The sequence below is a fragment of the Caretta caretta genome, chromosome 10 (assembly GCF_965140235.1).
Source record: "Caretta caretta isolate rCarCar2 chromosome 10, rCarCar1.hap1, whole genome shotgun sequence".
Lineage (NCBI taxonomy): Eukaryota > Metazoa > Chordata > Testudines > Cheloniidae > Caretta > Caretta caretta.
The window spans coordinates 12,434,086-12,453,157 of NC_134215.1; the positions used below are offsets into that span (position 1 = coordinate 12,434,086).

A 19,072-nucleotide genomic window follows, 5' to 3' on the forward strand; every position below is an offset into this window, starting at 1 on the left:
TCGTCTTGCTAATGCCATTGATGTCCCTAATGCTGATGCTGCCAAATTCAGCTGCTCTTCAGCATGTGATAGTGCCCTTCCAAAGCCATGTGAGAGACTTTCACCTCTTTCACCGCTGCCCCAGAGACACCACAGAGGTGCTCTCCTCGCTGATCTCGCCTGGGATGCTGCCCTCTGTGCGGCACAGAGCTCTGGAGAAGAGAGGGCTGTCTATTGCCCTCAAACAGCCAGTACTGCCTCATGGGGGTGGGCAGGGCTGGGACGTCCCATGGATTGCCCTTCCCATTCACGTCCTTTCAGTTTAGCTACCCTAGGCAAGACTGAGACGCCAATACCCGTTGGAGCTATCTTGTGCAGCTGGAATGGCAAAAAATGTAAGAGGCAGAGCTGAGGTGGTTAAGGGGTGTGCGGGTCTGAGGGCCTGATCCTGGGAATTTTGGAGTCGCTTTCACTAGGCACAGGAGCAGGCCCTGAATGTTGAGCACCTTTTCATTCATACGGGGGGAAAACCCACCACCTGACTGCATCTCTCGTGGAGGAGGAGATGGGGAGACCATTCACTTCCACCCTCAGAAGCACGGATGACTACACTACAGAGCATGGGGGTGAGGCAGGCTGACTCATTCACAGTAATCGCTGCCATCCATTAACTATGCAGTACACTCTCGCTAGGGAATAGCAGATAAGTCATTCCTGCCGCTGCCTTCTCCTATGCTGTCGACATGCAGGAGGCGTGTTTCACCATCACCCAGGGCAGGATCATTCCACCACAACTCGCAGGCTGCAGGAGGGCCAGTAGCAGGGGACAGGGCCCATATCTCTGGGATGGGCCAGTAGCTGGCTATGCTAAAACATGCTCTGGGTCCATCAAGCTATGGGCTGGATGCGGGAATCACTGGGTGAGATCGTCTGGCCTGTGTATTATGTAGGAGATCAGAGTAGATGGTGTCATAGTTCCTTCTGGCTTAAAAAAAAAAAAAAACAAGCTATACTCTAGTACCAATGACTTAGCCTTACCCTAACCTTTTGGCTACCTTTGCCCCTTCCCACAGAGATAGGTTCCCTTTTATGTTCAGAATTTCCACTGCCTTCTAAATACATCCAGCTAGAGAGAGAGAGACTGCTGTGTTTATTTGGCAATCAAATGGTGACTGGTCAGTTGCACCCTCCACTCCGGTCCCCTTCCCAGCTCCCAGAGGAGGCAGGCTCCCATCCCTTGAATGGAATAACGAGAGGGACGCTGGTTTTCTATTAGAATGTGCCTTTTTTCGGAGTGCACTTGGAACCAATCAGAACTCGAGACACAGACATTCACTGGAGGGAAAAAAAAACAAAACAAACAAAAAAACCAATTCCCACCCTCCAAAATCCCACACCAGCATCAACCCCCCCCCAACAAACAAACAAAAACACCCTCCAAATCCAATCCACCCTCTTTGTCTAAACTCCATGATTAAAACCTGGTACAAACAGGTGAATATATATATATATATATATATTTAGTAGATGTAATCTTATTTTTTCTCTCTCTTTCTTGTTATACAGCAAACATTGCAAATATAGAAATTTTCTCTGTACAGTAGGACAACTTCGGTTTACAATGCAACATGTGGTAAAACCTCCCAGTGAATAAACACATGAATGAGCCTTCGACTGGATGAAAGTCTAAGCTGGAAGACTCCATTTGCAAAAAGCCCAAAGGAACTTTCTCCTTCTGGTCTCTTTTTGGTTTTTTTTGTTTTGTTTGGAAGGGAAGGAGAAAGAAGAAGACAAACTGTACACAAAGAATCCACAAAATCACGGAATAGGGAATCATGCGATGCAACATTGGAATACTCCAGACCTCAAATCGCTGCCCAACCTCCACCCCTTTTTATATTTTTTCTTTTTTTAAAAAAACAAAACAAAAACTTTTTTTTCACTCCACAGGTTTGTTTTTTTAAGAGTCTTTGTGTTCATAAACATGAGATCTTTTGTAATCTCTTGCTCTCTCATATATTATATAGACTAATTATAGATTTTTCTCATAATTTATGGTTGGTTGGTTGGTTTGTTTGAAAGACAGTCTGGATAAAAATAGCTGCTGCGGGTTTCTTTTGGTCCAGTTAGTGTTAAGTCACGAGCTGCGTGAGGACTCAGGACTTGTGCTGGGCAGACACACCTTTCCAGTAGTCTAGGATGTCGTGAAGATCCTCGTCTTTGGCAAACTGGACCTTTTTGCGCAGGGCGTGGCCAGCGGCCATATATTCCTCCTCGTCTTTGTGCCGCTTCCGGTTGAGTTTGAAGCGTTCCCAGATGCTGTGCGAGGGTTTGCATGTGTACTCTGGGCTGGAGCTGTAGCTCAGGTTGTGATACTGGGGAGAGAGCTGAGAGTAGGCCAGGTCTCTGGGGCGGGGTCTGGTCAAAGGTTCCAGAATGGAGGGCTTACGCCCACCCATGCTGTCGTGCTGCTCCCCCTGGTGTGAGCCCGGGTAAGAGTGCCGATGTTCGCTGTACTGTCGGATCTTCTCTGCCTCTGCTCGCAGAATGGCCGCCGCCGGTGTCACAGTGAGGATGGTGTCTGCGGTTGGGGATGTCTTCTCAATGTACTTGGCTTCTGACTTGTGGCCGGAGCCCTCAGAGCGGAAGGATCTGGGGCTCCGTATGGAGCCGCTGGAGGAAGTGCTGGAGCGTTTGGGAGCTGCCTCCATGCTGTGATGTCTCTGCAGCGGGTGGCTGTAACTTTCCTTGTACACGGGGGACAGGAAGCCATGTTTGCCAGAGATCTGTTCCGATAAGAGTACCAGCTGAGGCTCAGCAGTGGAAATCGCCCCTGATTTCACCCCCTGGAAGGAGGTGGACTCTGATTTCAAGGCATCAATGCAGTTGTTGATGATCTGGTTCACCTTGTCCACCTCCTTTGTGATGGTGGAGATCTCAGCCACGGAGCTCTGGCTGTCAGGCGGCATGGAGAGCTCACACTCTCTTCTTTCAGGCTGCTCCCCTGTTCGCACTTCCATGTAGTTGCCCTTGGTGGCCTTGGGGGTCTCGCTGCTGTCTATCAACTTGTACTGCTCGACTTCCCCAGCGGAGGGCAAGTAGGGGATGCGGGTCACGGTCTCCCCACCCAGCATCTGCCCCTGGGACAGCTGAGTGATACTGGTTGTCTCCATCTCTGGCCCATACTTTAGCTCGATGATGGTCTTCTTCATGCTGCCAGCTGCCTTCTTGTGCTTCTCCTCTTGCTGACGCCTCTTACGGAGGCAATAGTACACCACCCCCAGGACAATTACCATGCCGAACAGGCAGCCCAGGATCGTCATGATATAGTGAGTGGCAGTGGAGGGAGTGGGCACTGGGTCCTCTCTGCTCATTTTGTTTGGGGAGAGGGTGAGGCAAGTGTGGTTGTACCTTAAGACGTGGTGGAGGGAGACCACACAGTAGGTGTAGTCTTTTTGTGCTACAAGGTTAGTCAGCTCAATGTCCTCCTTCTGTTTCTTCAGCTTGGTGACGACGGAAGAGAAGCCGTTCTCGTACTGCGCCAGGATGTACATCTTGCTGAACGGATACGGGATCTGCACCGTCAGCGTGGCCGAGTTGTGGGTGAGATGCTTCACTCGGATGTTGGGGCGCATCTCCGTCTCACCCACGGGCGTGTGGAGGGAGACCTGGGGTGTCGTGCCGTCCCCAGAGAAACATTCTTCCTCAGAGCATGGGCTTTCTGACGGAGCTGTGGTCACTTGGTACCTGGGTGGGATAAAGCGAGGTATCATGGTGTAGGAGCTGCCAGTGCAGAGGGTGGAGAGCATGCCCAGAGCATTGCGGTAACTGGTCCGGCCTTGGCCTAGCAAGAAGTAGCCAGTGTAGTCTGGCGGGGAGTCGCACTGCATGCGGTCATAGGTGCGTGTCATGTTGGTGAAGCCTTCCAGCCATTGCAGGAAGCCTAGGAGTTCACAGGAGCAATAGAAGGGGTTGCTGTAGAGTTCACAGACAGAGAGTTTGTTCAGGCCCCTAAAGGTGTTGCTGTCCAGTCTCTGGATCCTGTTCATGGACAGGTCAATGTTCACTATGTTGGGGCACTCCCAGAAGGCATTGGGGGTGACTGCCTCAATGAGGTTAGCCTGGAGGTAGAGGTACTCCAGCTTTCCTAGGCCCCGGAGGATTCCCTCGGTCAGGTTCCTCAGGCGGTTGTAGCCAAGCTGCAGCACCTGGAGGTTAAACTGTCCGGAGAAGGCACCATCCTCGATATAGGAGATTTCGTTCTTCGTCAAGTTGAGGTATGTCAGGTTACCGAAGCGGCTGAGTGAGGAGAACTGCACACTTTTGATCTTGTTGTCGTTCAGTCGCAAATCCACAATTGTGCTGTTGATTTGCTGAGGGATGGACTCATAGGGGGGTTGGTTCTGGCTGCAGATAGCCAGCCAAACAAAGCCCTTGTCGCCCTCGATCAGCCAGCAGTCTGCCCGCACCCCGCCTGTGTGCAGCAGAGAGACAGCCGCCACGCACACACACAGCGCTGACGTCACTGCCCACTGACGTCCTGCCATCTGGAAGGGCAACGCGGAGAAGGAGTTCCCTTATCTGCTGGAAGTGGGGAGGGGTGCTGGGTCGGAGAGCAGGGAAGCCTTGGGTTAAAGTTCCTTGGGCACCTTTGCTTTTCTCTCCCTTCTCCTCATGGTTTGGATCCAGTGGGAAGTGTCCCAAGGAAAAGGAGAACCTCGTTGTCCAAGTTGCCCAGTGACCACCCACAAGGTGCCACCACCACAGGCTTATGGGGGGCGATCCTATGTCATTGGCCCTTCTGGCATCTTGTCGGGCTTCTGCTGAAGTCACTCAGGGCTGGGTAGGTACTTGGAAGGGGGTTTAGAGACAGGCTTTTCTTTCACTTTCTACAGTACCTCTCCTTGTTTTCTTTTTGCTGCCCATCTCCAGGTTGGCACTGGGCTTCTTCTCCATCTGCCTCTCCGTGCATCTGTCTGTCCGTCCCCTCAGTGCCCTTGTCTGGTCAATGGACTCACCTGCAAAAAAACCAAACAAAACCAAAAACACAAAAGCGAGACAAAATAATGTTTAAGAGCATTTGTCACACTGCAGCAGCTTCTGGGGCAGCGATGGGACTGGCTTTCCATGTCCTGCTTTTCCATTAGCACTAGGCACCAGGTTTTTTAACCTGGCTTCCATTATTTATTTATTTGGGGTGGGGTCACACATAATTGAGCCTGCAGTTAATTTTGGGCACTGGAATTTAGATATCTAATGACGTGACATCTGTGTGCACAAAGCTGGTAGTTAGCCATCCACATCCTGGCCTTTGTGACCTCAGTTATGGCAGCATTTCACCCACTAATTGGATGCAGGTTGAGACTTCTTTCAAATTCTGCGTCTTTCTAACTGTGCCTGTAGCCGCTTGGTACTTAGGATAAAACCCAGCACTGGAATCCTAAGCTGTTTCTAGGAACTTGGGTGGTAACTCCAGGATATGTTTGTTTCCAGGGAACATACGAGCCCCCCCACTATCTTGATCCTCACCACTCCCCATCATATTTGTCTTTGTGGGGGTGACTTCCAACCCTCCTCCCCGTTTTGCTGTCTCCAGTATCTCCTCCCTTGGATGTTCAGTGTCAGGAGTGGAGGAAATTCCACGTGGTCACTCCCCCAGTCTTTTAGTAGCCTAACCCATATACAAAGGGCAAAAAGAGACCCTTCCTCGCCCACTATAGATGTCTCTGCTGTAAGGCCAGGGGCAGGCAGCTTCCCTGTTAGACTCAGGAGAGTGGACAGGGAACCCTCTGAGGACCCTGGTAACGTCACAGTACTAAGAAAAACCTCCGAATTCCTAGTTAACTTTTGCTACAGAGTTCTGAGTAGGATTGTTTAACATTTTCCATTGAAACGTTTTCTGGGTTTTTGAGTAAAGGAAAATGTTTGCAGAAAGTGTCTCTGCTTTCCTCCAAGAATGATGTTTCCTTGGAAAATGGAAATTTGAACATTTGTTCAGTTTCTGACAGATTTTGGCCAAAAACATTTAGGTTTTGTCTTTTGAACAAAAAGTTGACATTTTCAGTGGAAAAAATCCCATTTTGAAACCAGCTGTACCCCTGAAGGACTTACTAGCTAGCATGCTGTGCCTTATGGGGCACAAACTGCCTCTAAGCTTACTGCTCTTGAGGGAGAAAGTGGCTTTCCTTTTACTGCCAATCTTTGGGTGAGAAAGCTGCTTCCTGGCCCACCTAGCAGACCCTTGAGATTTGCGGGGGCCGAAGCCATGTCTGGAAGTTCTCCATCCCAGGAAACAGTAGGATGAAGAGCAGAATCTATCAGGACCTGGTGAAGCTATCATTGGTAAATAGTGGGGTGTCCTGGGCCTTAATAGGGGTGGTAGTTTGTGAATTTATCTCCTGTGAGCTTTCTTCTGTGACATTTGCAAAATTTAGCAAATCTGGAACCAGGTTGGGTGGGCCCAGGGCTCAGAGTGGGGTCAAGGCTTGCTGTGAATATTTGCCAGCTAGAACACTAGTACTCACGCTGCTGTCTGGGAACCCCCCAGTGGCTCGTGAAGCACTTCCTGAAACTCCACACAGTGAAATATCTTGAGAACCACGTGGGAGGGAAGGTGGGTCCAGGAGAGGGTCTCTCTCTTTCACCAAGGGCTCTGCAGAACACATAGGTGGTTGTTCCTAGGAACAGACACGCTCCCCGAATTTCATTTGCTCACTTATTATACTCCCACCCAGCATTCTGGTAGAGCTCTCACGAAAGCTAGCCTACAGCCCAGGTCCTCTGCTCCCAGGTGTTAGGAAATGACATCTGGATCATTTGAAAGCAGCCAACAAACTGGTTCATAACTCACAAGTGGAAAAGAAACCAGCAAGTTGACTGGCTTTCAGACCCCAATTTCATCCGTGCGGGGTAGAACCTGGTTCCATGGGAAAGCACACAGAAGTTGTCTTCTTCCCAGGGTAGCTGCATGCTGCTTGGACCAGACCTTTCCCAGATACTAGGAAATAACAGATTGAAAAATTAAGCTGCTGTTACTCCCTAGGACTTGTCCGGCAGTGGAGTTGTTGCCCATTAACGTGCACTTCTAATTAATCCAGTCTGTTTTCCCACCTCCCGCCCAGCACTGGGGTAGCTACGTGACTCTGTGCTGGGTGGGGCAGGTCAATGAGTCGTATGAAACATGGCAACAGTGGGAATTTCAGGCTAGATTCTGCCGCCTCCCATTGAGCAGGACCTCATGCTGCAAGCAGTTCCGCTGAAATCTGGCCCTTATTTTCCATCTCAGACTCACAGAATATGAAACAGAACGTTTTTCAAAGCTGAGGACCCTGTTAGCCAGTCACACACTATAGCCTGGTAAACAGGCCAGTAATAATGAGCAGTGAAACAGTTTATTGGTCCTTACTGAATAGCGAACAATGAATATCCCAAAATGGAACCGTTTGTTTTACATTACATGAATAACAAAATCTGCTCTAACTTCAGCTGTTTGTGAGAGTGGAATATCCAGCCACAAGTCCCCCCAACTGGAGAGACGTTGATAATGTCTTTGGAGAAAGCCAAACGTTACTGACCAAATTGTCCCATATATAGGCCAGGTCTATCCAAGAAACTTTTGTCTGTCTAGTAATGTCAGGGGAGTTTTTTATAACATTTCTATACCAGCGAAAGCCCTAGAGTGGATGCAGTTAAACTAGCAAAAAAGGTGCTTTTTCTGGTATAGCTTATTTTGTTTGGGACATGGCATTATAAGCTGAAGAGTTTGCCAGTATACCTATGCCAGCAACCATCTTCTAGTGTAGACTAGGCCTTGGACGCAGCATGGAATGGAAAAGGAATTCTGCCCTCGGGTGTTTCCGTGATTAGCCTCAAACACCTTACATCCTCCCTTCGCTAATGGAAGGAGCCAGAGGCTAATGACTACAGCCCAGGTCTGAGAGTCACGTAGATGATACTCTCAGATATGCCACTGTATCCCTTGTGGCTTGGGCAAGTCAATTAACCTTTCCTGGCCTCAGTTTCTTCTTCAATAAAATGAGGACAATGAAACTACTTCCCTTGTTCACAGGATGGTAGGAGGCTGAATTAAAGCACTTGGAACCCTCGATGAGAAGATGGGGAGTGCTCATCTGGAGCTCACGTTGTAAACACATGCCACTGAATGTAATCTCTGTTCACAAGCCATGTGGGCTCTGGGCTTCCTCTCTGAGTCCATCTCCTGCCCTGAAGCCCCTCCCCTTTGCAGCCTCTCCGGATACAAAGCAAACTCAGAAGAGAAGCTCACAGCTTGTTCTCAGTAGGGCCAGGCAAGTTAAGTTGGGGTTGGAAGTCATGACTGATGTTTTTTACCCTGTATATGGCCCCTTTCACCCAAAAGCTCTCGACGTGCTTTACAAGCCGATTGGCTGACTAGGCTTAGATTTTTTGCTTACTCATGTGGTTAGAGTTCTGCTGGCCTAAGAGCCTTCTCCACTCCATTTATGGACAGCTGCCAGCCACAACCGCAGCTCCTCCCTTTCCCCTGTTCAGAGATCGCTCACTTGTTCCCTGGGGAGCAAGTCACTCTGAAAATGGTGTGAGAAGTGCACCCTCCCCCCAGCCATGGCAGTGCATGCCACCCCACCTCCCAACCCCGTGTGCTGGGACCTCCCTGAGATGCAATACCTCCTGGAGCTCCTGCTGCCTTGGTGCAGCACAATACCGCCCCCACGTGGGCCTGTGCATTAAAGGCACAATCTGACCTTACACACACTGCAAGAATCCCTTCACTCCCCACTGTTTGCCCATAGCACAGCAGTACAACACAGGAGATCAGGTCAGGGAATGAAGAATCCTGGGTAGTTCCTTCCTTCTCTTTGATGGGCCGAGTCTCTGCCTCCCCTATCTCCGAGCTCCCACTTTAGCCTGAACCAGCGCTTCTGAGCTGAACCCTCAAACTCTGGGGACATCTGAGCTTGGATCTATCCCCCAGAGTGGCTCTGAACCCAGCCTTTGACTCTTGGGGAGGTTCAGCTCTGGATCTCCATGTTGGCTTATCTCTCAGCTCTGGGGCATGTGGCCCACGGAGCAGTACTTTGGCTAAAGGAGCAGGAGCTTCCAGGGTAGGAGAAACTGGAGACAAAACCACAGCTCCTCCCCAGTCTAACCGGGGTGGAGAAGGCTGACTGTAAGTGACTCGAACAGGTTCAGTAATGCTCATGCTGGGTGTTTGCTTTTGCTGCCTGCGTGCTGCCTATCAGCTGGTTTCTCTCCAACAGCAAAAACTGGAAAAGGCATTCTATCAGCAGCAGAGTTTAATTCCAGCTCATTAAAGCAAGCAATTTACTGGTTTATTTGCTTTGCAAAGTGTGAATAAAATGACAGCATTAAGGAGATGTAACAGAGGAAAGAGGGGCTAATCTCCCTCTTTATTAGATTGCCAGGACATGACTGGGGAGCTGAGATGCAGGCCTTGTTGTTTTGGACCAAGAAGATAATTGCTCATCTCGTTGGCACTTGGGAGTGTGCTTCCCGGCACTGTCTTTGGGGTGGGATCCAATGTCAGGCGAGGGGCTGCGCATCTTGCAGTGCAAGGGAAGCAGTTAAAGGAGGCCTGCAAAGGGTTACTAATTTTGTTTTATTATAAGGGATAAAGAAGGCATAGAAGTGTTCAGCTTCTGCTCTGCTCTGGGCTGTTCTTCTCACAAAAAGTGTTTCCTTCGGTTTGCTCTTCCTTTAGAAATAGTGGGCTGGATTCTCGGCTGGCGTAAAATGGTGTAAAATAGCTCATAGTCTAGGCGGCCCCACCAACTTCCACCAGCTAGTAATCAGCTCTATTCTATCTCATATAATTTTTTGCTGGAGGTCTCCTTGGAGGCCTGGGGAAGTTAGCTCTCCCTGCCCTCCACTGAAAGGGTCCAGAGTGTTGAATCTCACTCTGAGATCTTTGCTCCCTGCTGTTTGAGTTGATGTTGAGAAAAAAACAACAAAATCTCCACAGGTTTAACCAGCCTGACTAAAAAGTCCCTCCTCCCCCGATGACTCTTCTTTCACTCTCTTGGTACTTGTGAGGTCATAATTCTACCAGTTTTGCAGTCGTCCATCAAGTCTTCAAGGAAAAACAGGGGAGAAAGAACCTGCATTTCTAATGTAAAAACCAAACGGAAAAATAAAACATTCCAGATCTTTTTTACCCATCATAAAGAAACAAACAAAAGAAAGGAACAAAGACACTGCCTCCCTAGGGTAGGGATAACAATACCCACAGATTTGACATGATTCATTTAATCGAAACCAGAGATGGCTTGCCCTTTGGTTTAATATGGCTTCATTCTATCGGGTGTATGCTGTCATGACACCTTTGCTGTCTGCTAACTGATAATCAGCCAATAGAGCACACTTCATACAGTCCCCCAGCTTGCAGATGGACTCTGTGAATGGGTCCTGTACATTACCACAGACAAAAGTCTCACCCGGAGGCACCAGCCGTTAATCTCCCTAGCTAAAACAGCTGAAGCTCTGCTAAGCTTATTTCAGGAGGACTTTACTCACTGCCGGTAGCAAAACATGGATACTGCTGTATTTCCATTTAGGAGGGGTGCTTGAGAAAATGGGACACTCAGGCCAGGAAACAAGCTCTGTACATTTCTCTCTCACCCTTCTGCGGATGGACCTCACTCCTGACCCGTGATAGCCCTGCTAAGCCCTGGATCCACACACAGCTTTGCTGCTCCTCAGTCCTGATCGGCAATACCCTTATTATTCCATTCCTGGGCCTTTACACATACCTGTCAATGGCACTTCCCACAACCAGGGACAGCTGTGGTTTGTGGTGCGGACAAGTATTCAGTAGGGACTGGACTGAGAGCATCAAACTCGTCACTTTTGATCTCCTAGAGCTCCAGAACCAGGTTTTTTCAGACCAAAGGGGCATCACCCAGGCTTCAGAAACAACTGTTAGGGTGGTTGGGTTTTGTTTCCATCTCTTGACTAATGGCATCAGTAAATTAGACCAGAGTGGCAGCTGCAAGGAGAGCCACCACTGAAATAAACAAAGTAGCTGAGAGGGAAGTGGTGGGGAGAGGGATCTGGGCAACAGATCTAATAACATGCAGTCTCTGGCACTTGATTCTTAATTGTATTATTCTACTGAATGAGTTATTTCAAGCTGTGGATTAGATTTACTGACTAGGGGCAAAGAGCCAGATTAGCGTGCACCCTCTCTCTCTCTTTGGCGTATCCTTTCTTCTATACCTCTGTTTGTCTCCTTACCTTCTGACTCCTTCTGGCCATATGTCAGCTTTTCTTAGATCCTCTTTCACAGTCACACAGGTCAGGTTATCAATAAATGAAGGAGCCGTACTACAACGAGTGCAATTGCGACACGGCAGTGATACATTACAAATGATAAATGTTTAATCCTGCAAAGAGGTGGAGAGGGAAAATTTGGCTAACGGGGACCAAATGTTAAAATGAACCCAGGCTATTCATTATGTGTAAAATAATATGAGGAGACAGCTCTAAGATGGCAGAGAAAACATTTATTAATGATGAAGTTTCCCCTAAATGGCTTAATGTCCATTCTGTATATGTCAGGTGTGGAAAGAGTGCTCCCTGGCAGGGTTTCTTCTAATTCATATTCCCGGCATCAGTTTACACTCCTCCTGCCTGGTGATATCAGTTAGCATTGCCATGCCATCGAATAATAAAGGTGCCCAGGCCAATCAAATCCAGGTTCCTTTTCAGTACAAAGGTAGCATTTGGATTCCTTGCTAAGAGCTCAATACGGCACATCTTGGGTTTGCATCGTTGTAGTAGTAGGATTTGATGTTTGTATTTTGTATAATTTAGAATGAAGGATAAAGAATAACAACATAGTAATATAGCATGTATTGATGTATGATTTGACCGTATCCTGCCAGCCACGCTTTTTGAGTAGCAGAAAGGAATGGCTTAATGTGCCATTGGTAGAGATGCATCAGCCAGAATTTCTTTGTGTCTGGACTGATTTCAAGGCAGTAACAGACCTTTGAGGAACAGACCTTTGAGTAACACCACTTTGTTGTAGGTTTAGCATTTTAAAATAAGTAAAAGAATGCCATGATTGTTTTTCTTTTGCATTGCAACTTGATGTTCCTGTTCAGAATGTTCTGTGTAAATTAGTTCTGTTTTGTGTGTGAATGAGAAATGCGTGTTAAGAGATAAGTGTGAGGGCCATCACTGAACCAGATGTTCTACGGAGAAATCGGAGACACACACAAGGGCGCCAGGAGGTTGCAACACACCCCTATTGAAATGTCAGAGGAGGGCAGATTGGCAACTCTAAAGATGAGACAGGCACCTACCAATGGGGACAAGATAGCGGTGATGAAAACCAGCCTGGAATAACTCCCTGAGAGACTTGATGAAAGAACAAGATAAAGGATGAGAAGGACAATTTCAAAAAACAAGCACTTGTCAAACAGCAATTGGTTACATCATATATAATCCCTGTATAAACAGGGAGCCTGGCCATGAAACTTTGGGTTCGTCCTGTCAAGACTTCCCCAGAGCATCATATCGTGACCAACGGAACCTGGCTCCTACCTCCCCTTGATCAACCTAGCTGGCCACTAGATTGATCCAGACTCTAGACTGGTAACTATAACATCGACTGGCGGGACAGTGTGTGTGTGTGTGTCATGTGATTGAATGCATATGCTAATTGTTGTATCTTCAATAAACGCGGTGTATTGCCTTTTCCCCTGAAAAAGATCCCGTGTGCTTCTTATAAACATAACATCATGGCCTGCCATCTATACTTGATCCCCAGGGCTTTTGTGCCAGGGCTGAGGCCTGGCACCTCGAAGCTTGGCAGTTCATAGCCCCAGAACCTCTTGTCTTGCTGTGTCGGTCCCGTTATGAAAGTAAAAAAAAATTGCTTGAGCCCCGGTGCCTCTTTCATTACAAATGAAGTACTGTTGATCCCCAAATGCTTCCAAGAGTCAGATAATAGCATTCCCCAGTCAATTTCACTCTCCCTCCCTGCTATTATTTATTATTTAAGAGGCAGAGGCAAGGGAGGAAAGATATGTTTTCAGCTGAGGTTTGAAGGGAGATGAAGAGACAATGAAGCAAAGAGATGCAGGGAGGCTGATGCACAAGAGAGGGCTTTTAGTGAGACTGTGGGGAGGGGCACAGAAGAGGTAGGGGCTAGAGAGGTGGCGGCAGCAAAGAGGTGGAACAGAGACAGGCCAGTTCTGTTGCCCTTCGTTTGTATGCAGAAGTGCCATGGACACAAGCAGGTGCTCTCTATATAGGCTGAGGGCAATATATGGCCCAGTAAGTTATTCCCATGCAGTGGAAGTTCAGAGGAGTTGGCATTTTGGGCTGTCATTGACACATGTGAAATGAGTGCCGAGTGGAGGTCAACCATTTCCGGTCTGGTTTGGTACATTTCACACTCACTTCAGACTGGTGGCCATGACTCTGCTCTGGGCAGGGTAGTGAAGAATCAGGCCTAGCGAATGCCAGTTTGTGGAGCTCAAAACTTGTCCCTTTTCACAATGGAGGGTCCAGTCTGCTGAAGGTTCCATAAAATCAAAATTTTCAACAGAAAATTTTTGATTTTGCTTACATATTTCTATACAAAATATTTCATTTTGGGTCAGCGCAACGTTAAAGTGCTGCCATGTATGCCCCTATTCTCTCCAATGGGCCAGACGCCTTGGTTCGACTACAACTCCCATGAGGCACAAAACACCGGAACAAAATATTGCCATTTAGCCGTGACTGGACATTTGTGCACGGGCAAGTTTTGTAACTTTTCCTTCCATGAAAAAAATCAGTCGTTCAATTTTTTCATTCCAAATCAGGATGAAAACATGTCAAAATATTGGAATTTCTCAGAGAACAGAAAGAAAAGGAGGACTTGTGGCACCTAAGAGACTAACCAATTTATTTGAGCATGAGGTTTCGTGAGCTACAGCTCACTTCATCAGATGCATACTGTGGAAACTGCAGCAGACTTTATATATACACAGAGATCATGAAACAATACCTCCTCCCAGCCCACTGTCCTGCTGGTAATAGCTTATCTAAAGTGATCATCAAGTTGGGCCATTTCCAGCACAAATCCAGGTTTTCTCACCCTCCATCCCCACCCCCCCCCCCACACACAAACTCACTCTCCTGCTGGTAATAGCCCATCCAAAGTGACAACTCTCTACACAAGGTGCATGATAATCAAGGTGGGCCATTTCCTGCACAAATCCAGGTTCTCTCACTCCCCTCCAAAAAACACACACACAAACTCACTATCCTGCTGGGAATAGCTCATCCAAAGTGACCACTCTCCCTACAATGTGCATGGTAATCTAGGTGGGCCATGTCCAGCACAAATCCAGGCTTTCTCACCCCCCCCCCCCTTTTTTCCTGTTCACACACACAAACTCACTCTCCTGCTGGCAATAGCTCATCCAAACTGACCACTCTCCAAGTTTAAATCCAAGTTTAACCAGAACGTCTGGGGGGGGGGGGGGTAGGAAAAAACAAGGGGAAATAGGCTACCTTGCATAATGACTTAGCCACTCCCAGTCTCTATTTAAGCCTAAATTAATAGTATCCAATTTGCAAATGAATTCCAATTCAGCAGTTTCTCGCTGGAGTCTGGATTTGAAGTTTTTTTGTTTTAAGATAGCCAAGCTCTGCGATACAACCGCATTTGCTCCAACCCCTCAGACAGAGACAAACACCTACAAGATCTCTGTCAAGCTTTCTTACAACTACAATACCCACCTGCGGAAGTGAAGAAACAGATTGATAGAGCCAGAAGAGTTCCCAGAAGTTACCTACTACAGGACAGGCCTAACAAAGAAAATAACAGAACGCCACTAGCCGTCACCTTCAGCCCCCAACTAAAACCCCTCCAACACATTATTAAGGATCTACAACCTATCCTGAAGGATGACCCAACACTCTCACAAATCTTGGGAGACAGGCCAGTCCTTGCCTACAGACAGCCCCCCAACCTGAAGCAAATACTCACCAACAACCACATACCACACAACAGAACCACTAACCCAGGAACCTATCCTTGCAACAAAGCCCGTTGCCAACTGTGCCCACATATCTATTCAGGGGACACCATCAAAGGGCCTAATAACATCAGCCACACTATCAGAGGCTCGTTCACCTGCACATCCACCAATGTGATATATGCCATCATGTGCCAGCAATGCCCCTCTGCCATGTACATTGGTCAAACTGGACAGTCTCTACGTAAAAGAATAAATGGACACAAATCAGATGTCAAGAATTATAACATTCATAAACCAGTCGGAGAACACTTCAATCTCTCTGGTCACGCAATCACAGACATGAAGGTCGCTATCTTAAAACAAAAAAACTTCAAATCCAGACTCCAGCGAGAAACTGCTGAATTGGAATTCATTTGCAAATTGGATACTATTAATTTAGGCTTAAATAGAGACTGGGAGTGGCTAAGTCATTATGCAAGGTAGCTTATTTCCCCTTGTTTTTTCCTACTCCCCCCCCCCCCCCCCGACGTTCTGGTTAAACTTGGATTTAAACTTGGAGAGTGGTCAGTTTAGATGAGCTATTGCCAGCAGGAGAGTGAGTTTGTGTGTGTGTGAGAAAGCCTGGATTTGTGCTGGACATGGCCCACCTAGATTACCATGCACATTGTAGGGAGAGTGGTCACTTTGGATGAGCTCTTACCAGCAGGAGAGTGAGTTTGTGTGTGTATGGGGGTGGGGGGGTGAGAAAACCTGGATTTGTGCTGGAAATGGCCCACCTTGATTATCATGCACATTGTAGGGAGAGTGGTCACTTTGGATGAGCTATTACCAGCAGGATAGTGAGTTTGTGTGTGTGGTTTTTGGGAGGGGGGTGAGGGGGTGAGAGAACCTGGATTTGTGCAGGAAATGGCCCAACTTGATTATCATGCACATTGTGTAGAGAGAAAAGGAGTACTTGTGGCACCTTAGAGACTAACCAATTTATTTGAGCATGAGCTTTCGTGAGCTGTAGCTCACGAAAGCTCATGCTCAAATAAATTGGTTAGTCTCTAAGGTGCCACAAGTACTCCTTTTCTTTTTGCGAATACAGACTAACACGGCTGTTCCTCTGAAACCTGTCATTGTGTAGAGAGTTGTCACTTTGGATGGGCTATCACCAGCAGGAGAGTGAATTTGTGTGGAGGGTGAGAAAACCTGGATTTGTGCTGGAAATGGCCCAACTTGATGATCACTTTAGATAAGCTATTACCAGCAGGACAGTGGGGTGGGAGGAGGTATTGTTTCATATTCTCTGTGTGTATATAAAGTCTGCTGCAGTTTCCACAGTATGCATCCGATGAAGTGAGCTGTAGCTCACGAAAGCTCATGCTCAAATAAATTGGTTAGTCTCTAAGGTGCCACAAGTACTCCTTTTCTTTTTGCGAATACAGACTAACACAGCTGTTACTCTGAAACCTGTCATTGTAGGGAGAGTGGTCACTTTGGATGAGCTATTCCCAGCAGGATAGTGAGTTTGTGTGTGTGTTTTTTGGAGGGGGGGTGAGGGGGTGAGAGAACCTGGATTTGTGCAGGAAATGGCCCACCTTGATTATCATGCACATTGTGTAGAGAGTTGTCACTTTGGATGGGCTATTACCAGCAGGAGAGTGAGTTTGTGTGTGGGGGGGTGGAGGGTGAGAAAACCTGGATTTGTGCTGGAAATGGCCCAACTTGATGATCACTTTAGATAATAGTGATATTACCAGCAGGACAATGGGGTGGGAGGAGGTATTGTTTCATATTCTCTGTGTGTATATAAAGTCTGCTGCAGTTTCCACGATATGCATCTGATGAAGTGAGCTGTAGCTCACGAAAGCTCATGCTCAAATAAATTGGTTAGTCTCTAGGGAGCCACAAGTCCTCCTTTTCTTTTTGCGAATACAGACTAACACGGCTGTTACTCTGAAACCTGTCAGAGAACAGAAATACCGATTTTCTCATCTGCCGTCATTGATGCTGCTGTATTCCACCCCACACTGCTTAGCTTTCCAGGTCTAACAAGATTGCAGCCCTAGATAGTACAGCTGCAGATCACTGAGTAGAATAATATAAAGTGTTCAAGTAAATGCACAGAATATTTTCCTGGGTAACTGACCTTCTAAAACCAGCTGGTTACCTGTGCATTAAACCAACCTCCTGAAATATCACCGTGGGCAGAGTAAATGTCATATCAAGCTTATTGTAGAGCAGCCAGCTCTTAAAGAAGCAACAAGCATGACCATTAGAAGAAAAGAATTAGAGGAAGGTGCAAAGATTTCAGCGGATGAGGAGAAGCCAAGAACTCTAATCAGGGAGATGCAGATATAACATTTACAGAAAGGAAAGATATTTTTCAATGAGGGAGAATGCCCCTAAAATTGACCAGATGTGTCTTGTATTTAGAAATAATGTGCCTGATTTGCTGCTTCGTTACTCTGAAGTTATGCTGAGGTTAAACAGGCATAAAACTGGAGTAATGGAGTGGTGAATCGGCCCCAATATTTCCCCCACAATGATAAAGATTAAGGCATTTTTACTTAAGGCTCCTCCAATGCCTTAGCACAATGGAGTGAGCTAAGAGGTAAACAAGGGAACAAATGCCCTATTGTTCTTTCATGGTGAAAGAAGCAAAGCTGTCCTTTTTCTCTGTGCTGTTGTCTTCGCTCAAACCTTTGCTGTTACTTGAATAGTGTTTTTACTGCTTGAATTTTTAAATCTATTCTTTTGTAAAAGACCCATATGAATCATTCACACATCTGACAGTAAAGTCTGCTTTTGTTCAGAAGAACAGCTCTGTGTAAGGTCGAAAGCTTGTCTCTCTCACCAACAGAAGTTGGTCCAATAAAAGATATCACCTCGACCACCTTGTCTCTTTGGTCAGAATTTTTTTTTGGGGCAATGGAGCTAAAATATTAAAAGAGCTAGTCAATTTTTTAAAAATGAATTTAAAGCAGGTTTAGGTCCTATACCTGCCCCTGAGTTGTCCTGCAAATTTGTGTGGCTTTTATAATCACATTTCCCTAGTATTTTACAAAGTGATTCTCTTGCCTCTTTTTTGCTATGTGAAAGACCCATATGATATGGGGAAACTGACACAGGTTGTAATCCCACAATTGGATCCATAGGCATAGATCCTTGTGACTATACAGGGGAAACAGTGAAACTGATTATAGATGAAGTGTTAACAAATGTACAATCTGAAATATATTAAATCTGCTAATCTCTTTCATTATCAAGGATTACCTGTAACAAAAGTGTCAGACCGAAGACTGATTTCTAAATTGATGGTGTCCTTTAAGGTTCTACTTGAAAAGAAAAAACAACAGCAGCAAAAAATCTTGCATCACAAACAGATATATAAATCCTGGACAGAATTTGATACCAAGATCCAAACTCAGGCACAACTGGGGAAACAAAATCAGTTTCTTAAAGGGATTCAGTCGCGATAAAAATAATATTGAAGAAACTTCTTTCCTGTCTTACCAATACCTGTGGAGCTGCTTATAACTGAAAGAACTGCAGACAGCTAGTTTACTTGTCTCGCTCTTGCTCGCTTTTGTGCATTTCATTCAGCTTGTGCTAGTCTAGTTCACTTTAGGATACACTGAAGTTTCACTTTCTGAGTTTTGTTTGCTAGCACAATGCTATTCCATTTTGTGTTGGCCTAAAGCTGCAGAGGAAGATTTAAAAAACAAAAAAAAACCCCAAAAAACAAACAAAAAATTTGTCTTCTTTTCAAATCTCCCTGTTCTGTTTGATAATCCCACCCACCAACCTATTTAGCATTTTACAAAAACCTGCCTTCGGGGGCTGACCTAAATTGACAGTGAACCATTAGGTAGAGGAAGAGAAGAAAAAAAGAATTCCCTTGTGTTAAATAGTTACTAGTCAAGTCCTGACCGAGTCCCTCCACCCTCTCCTTGGCAAAAGACACGATTGTGTATGTTAGGACAGCGGTGCAAATTATGGGCTCAGTCATGCGCCCCCTTATGTCTCCATATGAGGGAATAACAAAATGTAAGGTGCTCCTTTACTCCCCTACCTAAGTTACCTGCATCACATGTTCCAGCATGGAGGAG

At 46.6% G+C, this 19,072-nt stretch overlaps 1 protein-coding gene across 6 annotated transcripts in view; it reads right to left on the reverse strand.

Moving 5' to 3' along the window:
• Positions 1-1,474: 1,474 nt before the first annotated feature.
• ELFN1 (extracellular leucine rich repeat and fibronectin type III domain containing 1) overlaps positions 1,475-19,072 on the reverse strand; it is a 178,473-nt gene continuing 160,875 nt past the window's right edge. For 4 of the 6 annotated variants that reach the window (XM_075132676.1, XM_048866306.2, XM_048866307.2 and 1 more), the window contains one exon: positions 1,475-4,997. In XM_075132676.1, the coding sequence (XP_074988777.1) occupies positions 2,136-4,526 (2,391 nt within the window). In that variant the 5' untranslated portion in view covers positions 4,527-4,997 and the 3' untranslated portion in view covers positions 1,475-2,135. Of the gene's footprint in view, positions 4,998-6,503; positions 6,632-6,829; positions 6,954-19,072 lie in introns of those variants that run through there. The other 2 variants (XM_048866309.2, XM_048866310.2) reach the window with 2 other exon arrangements.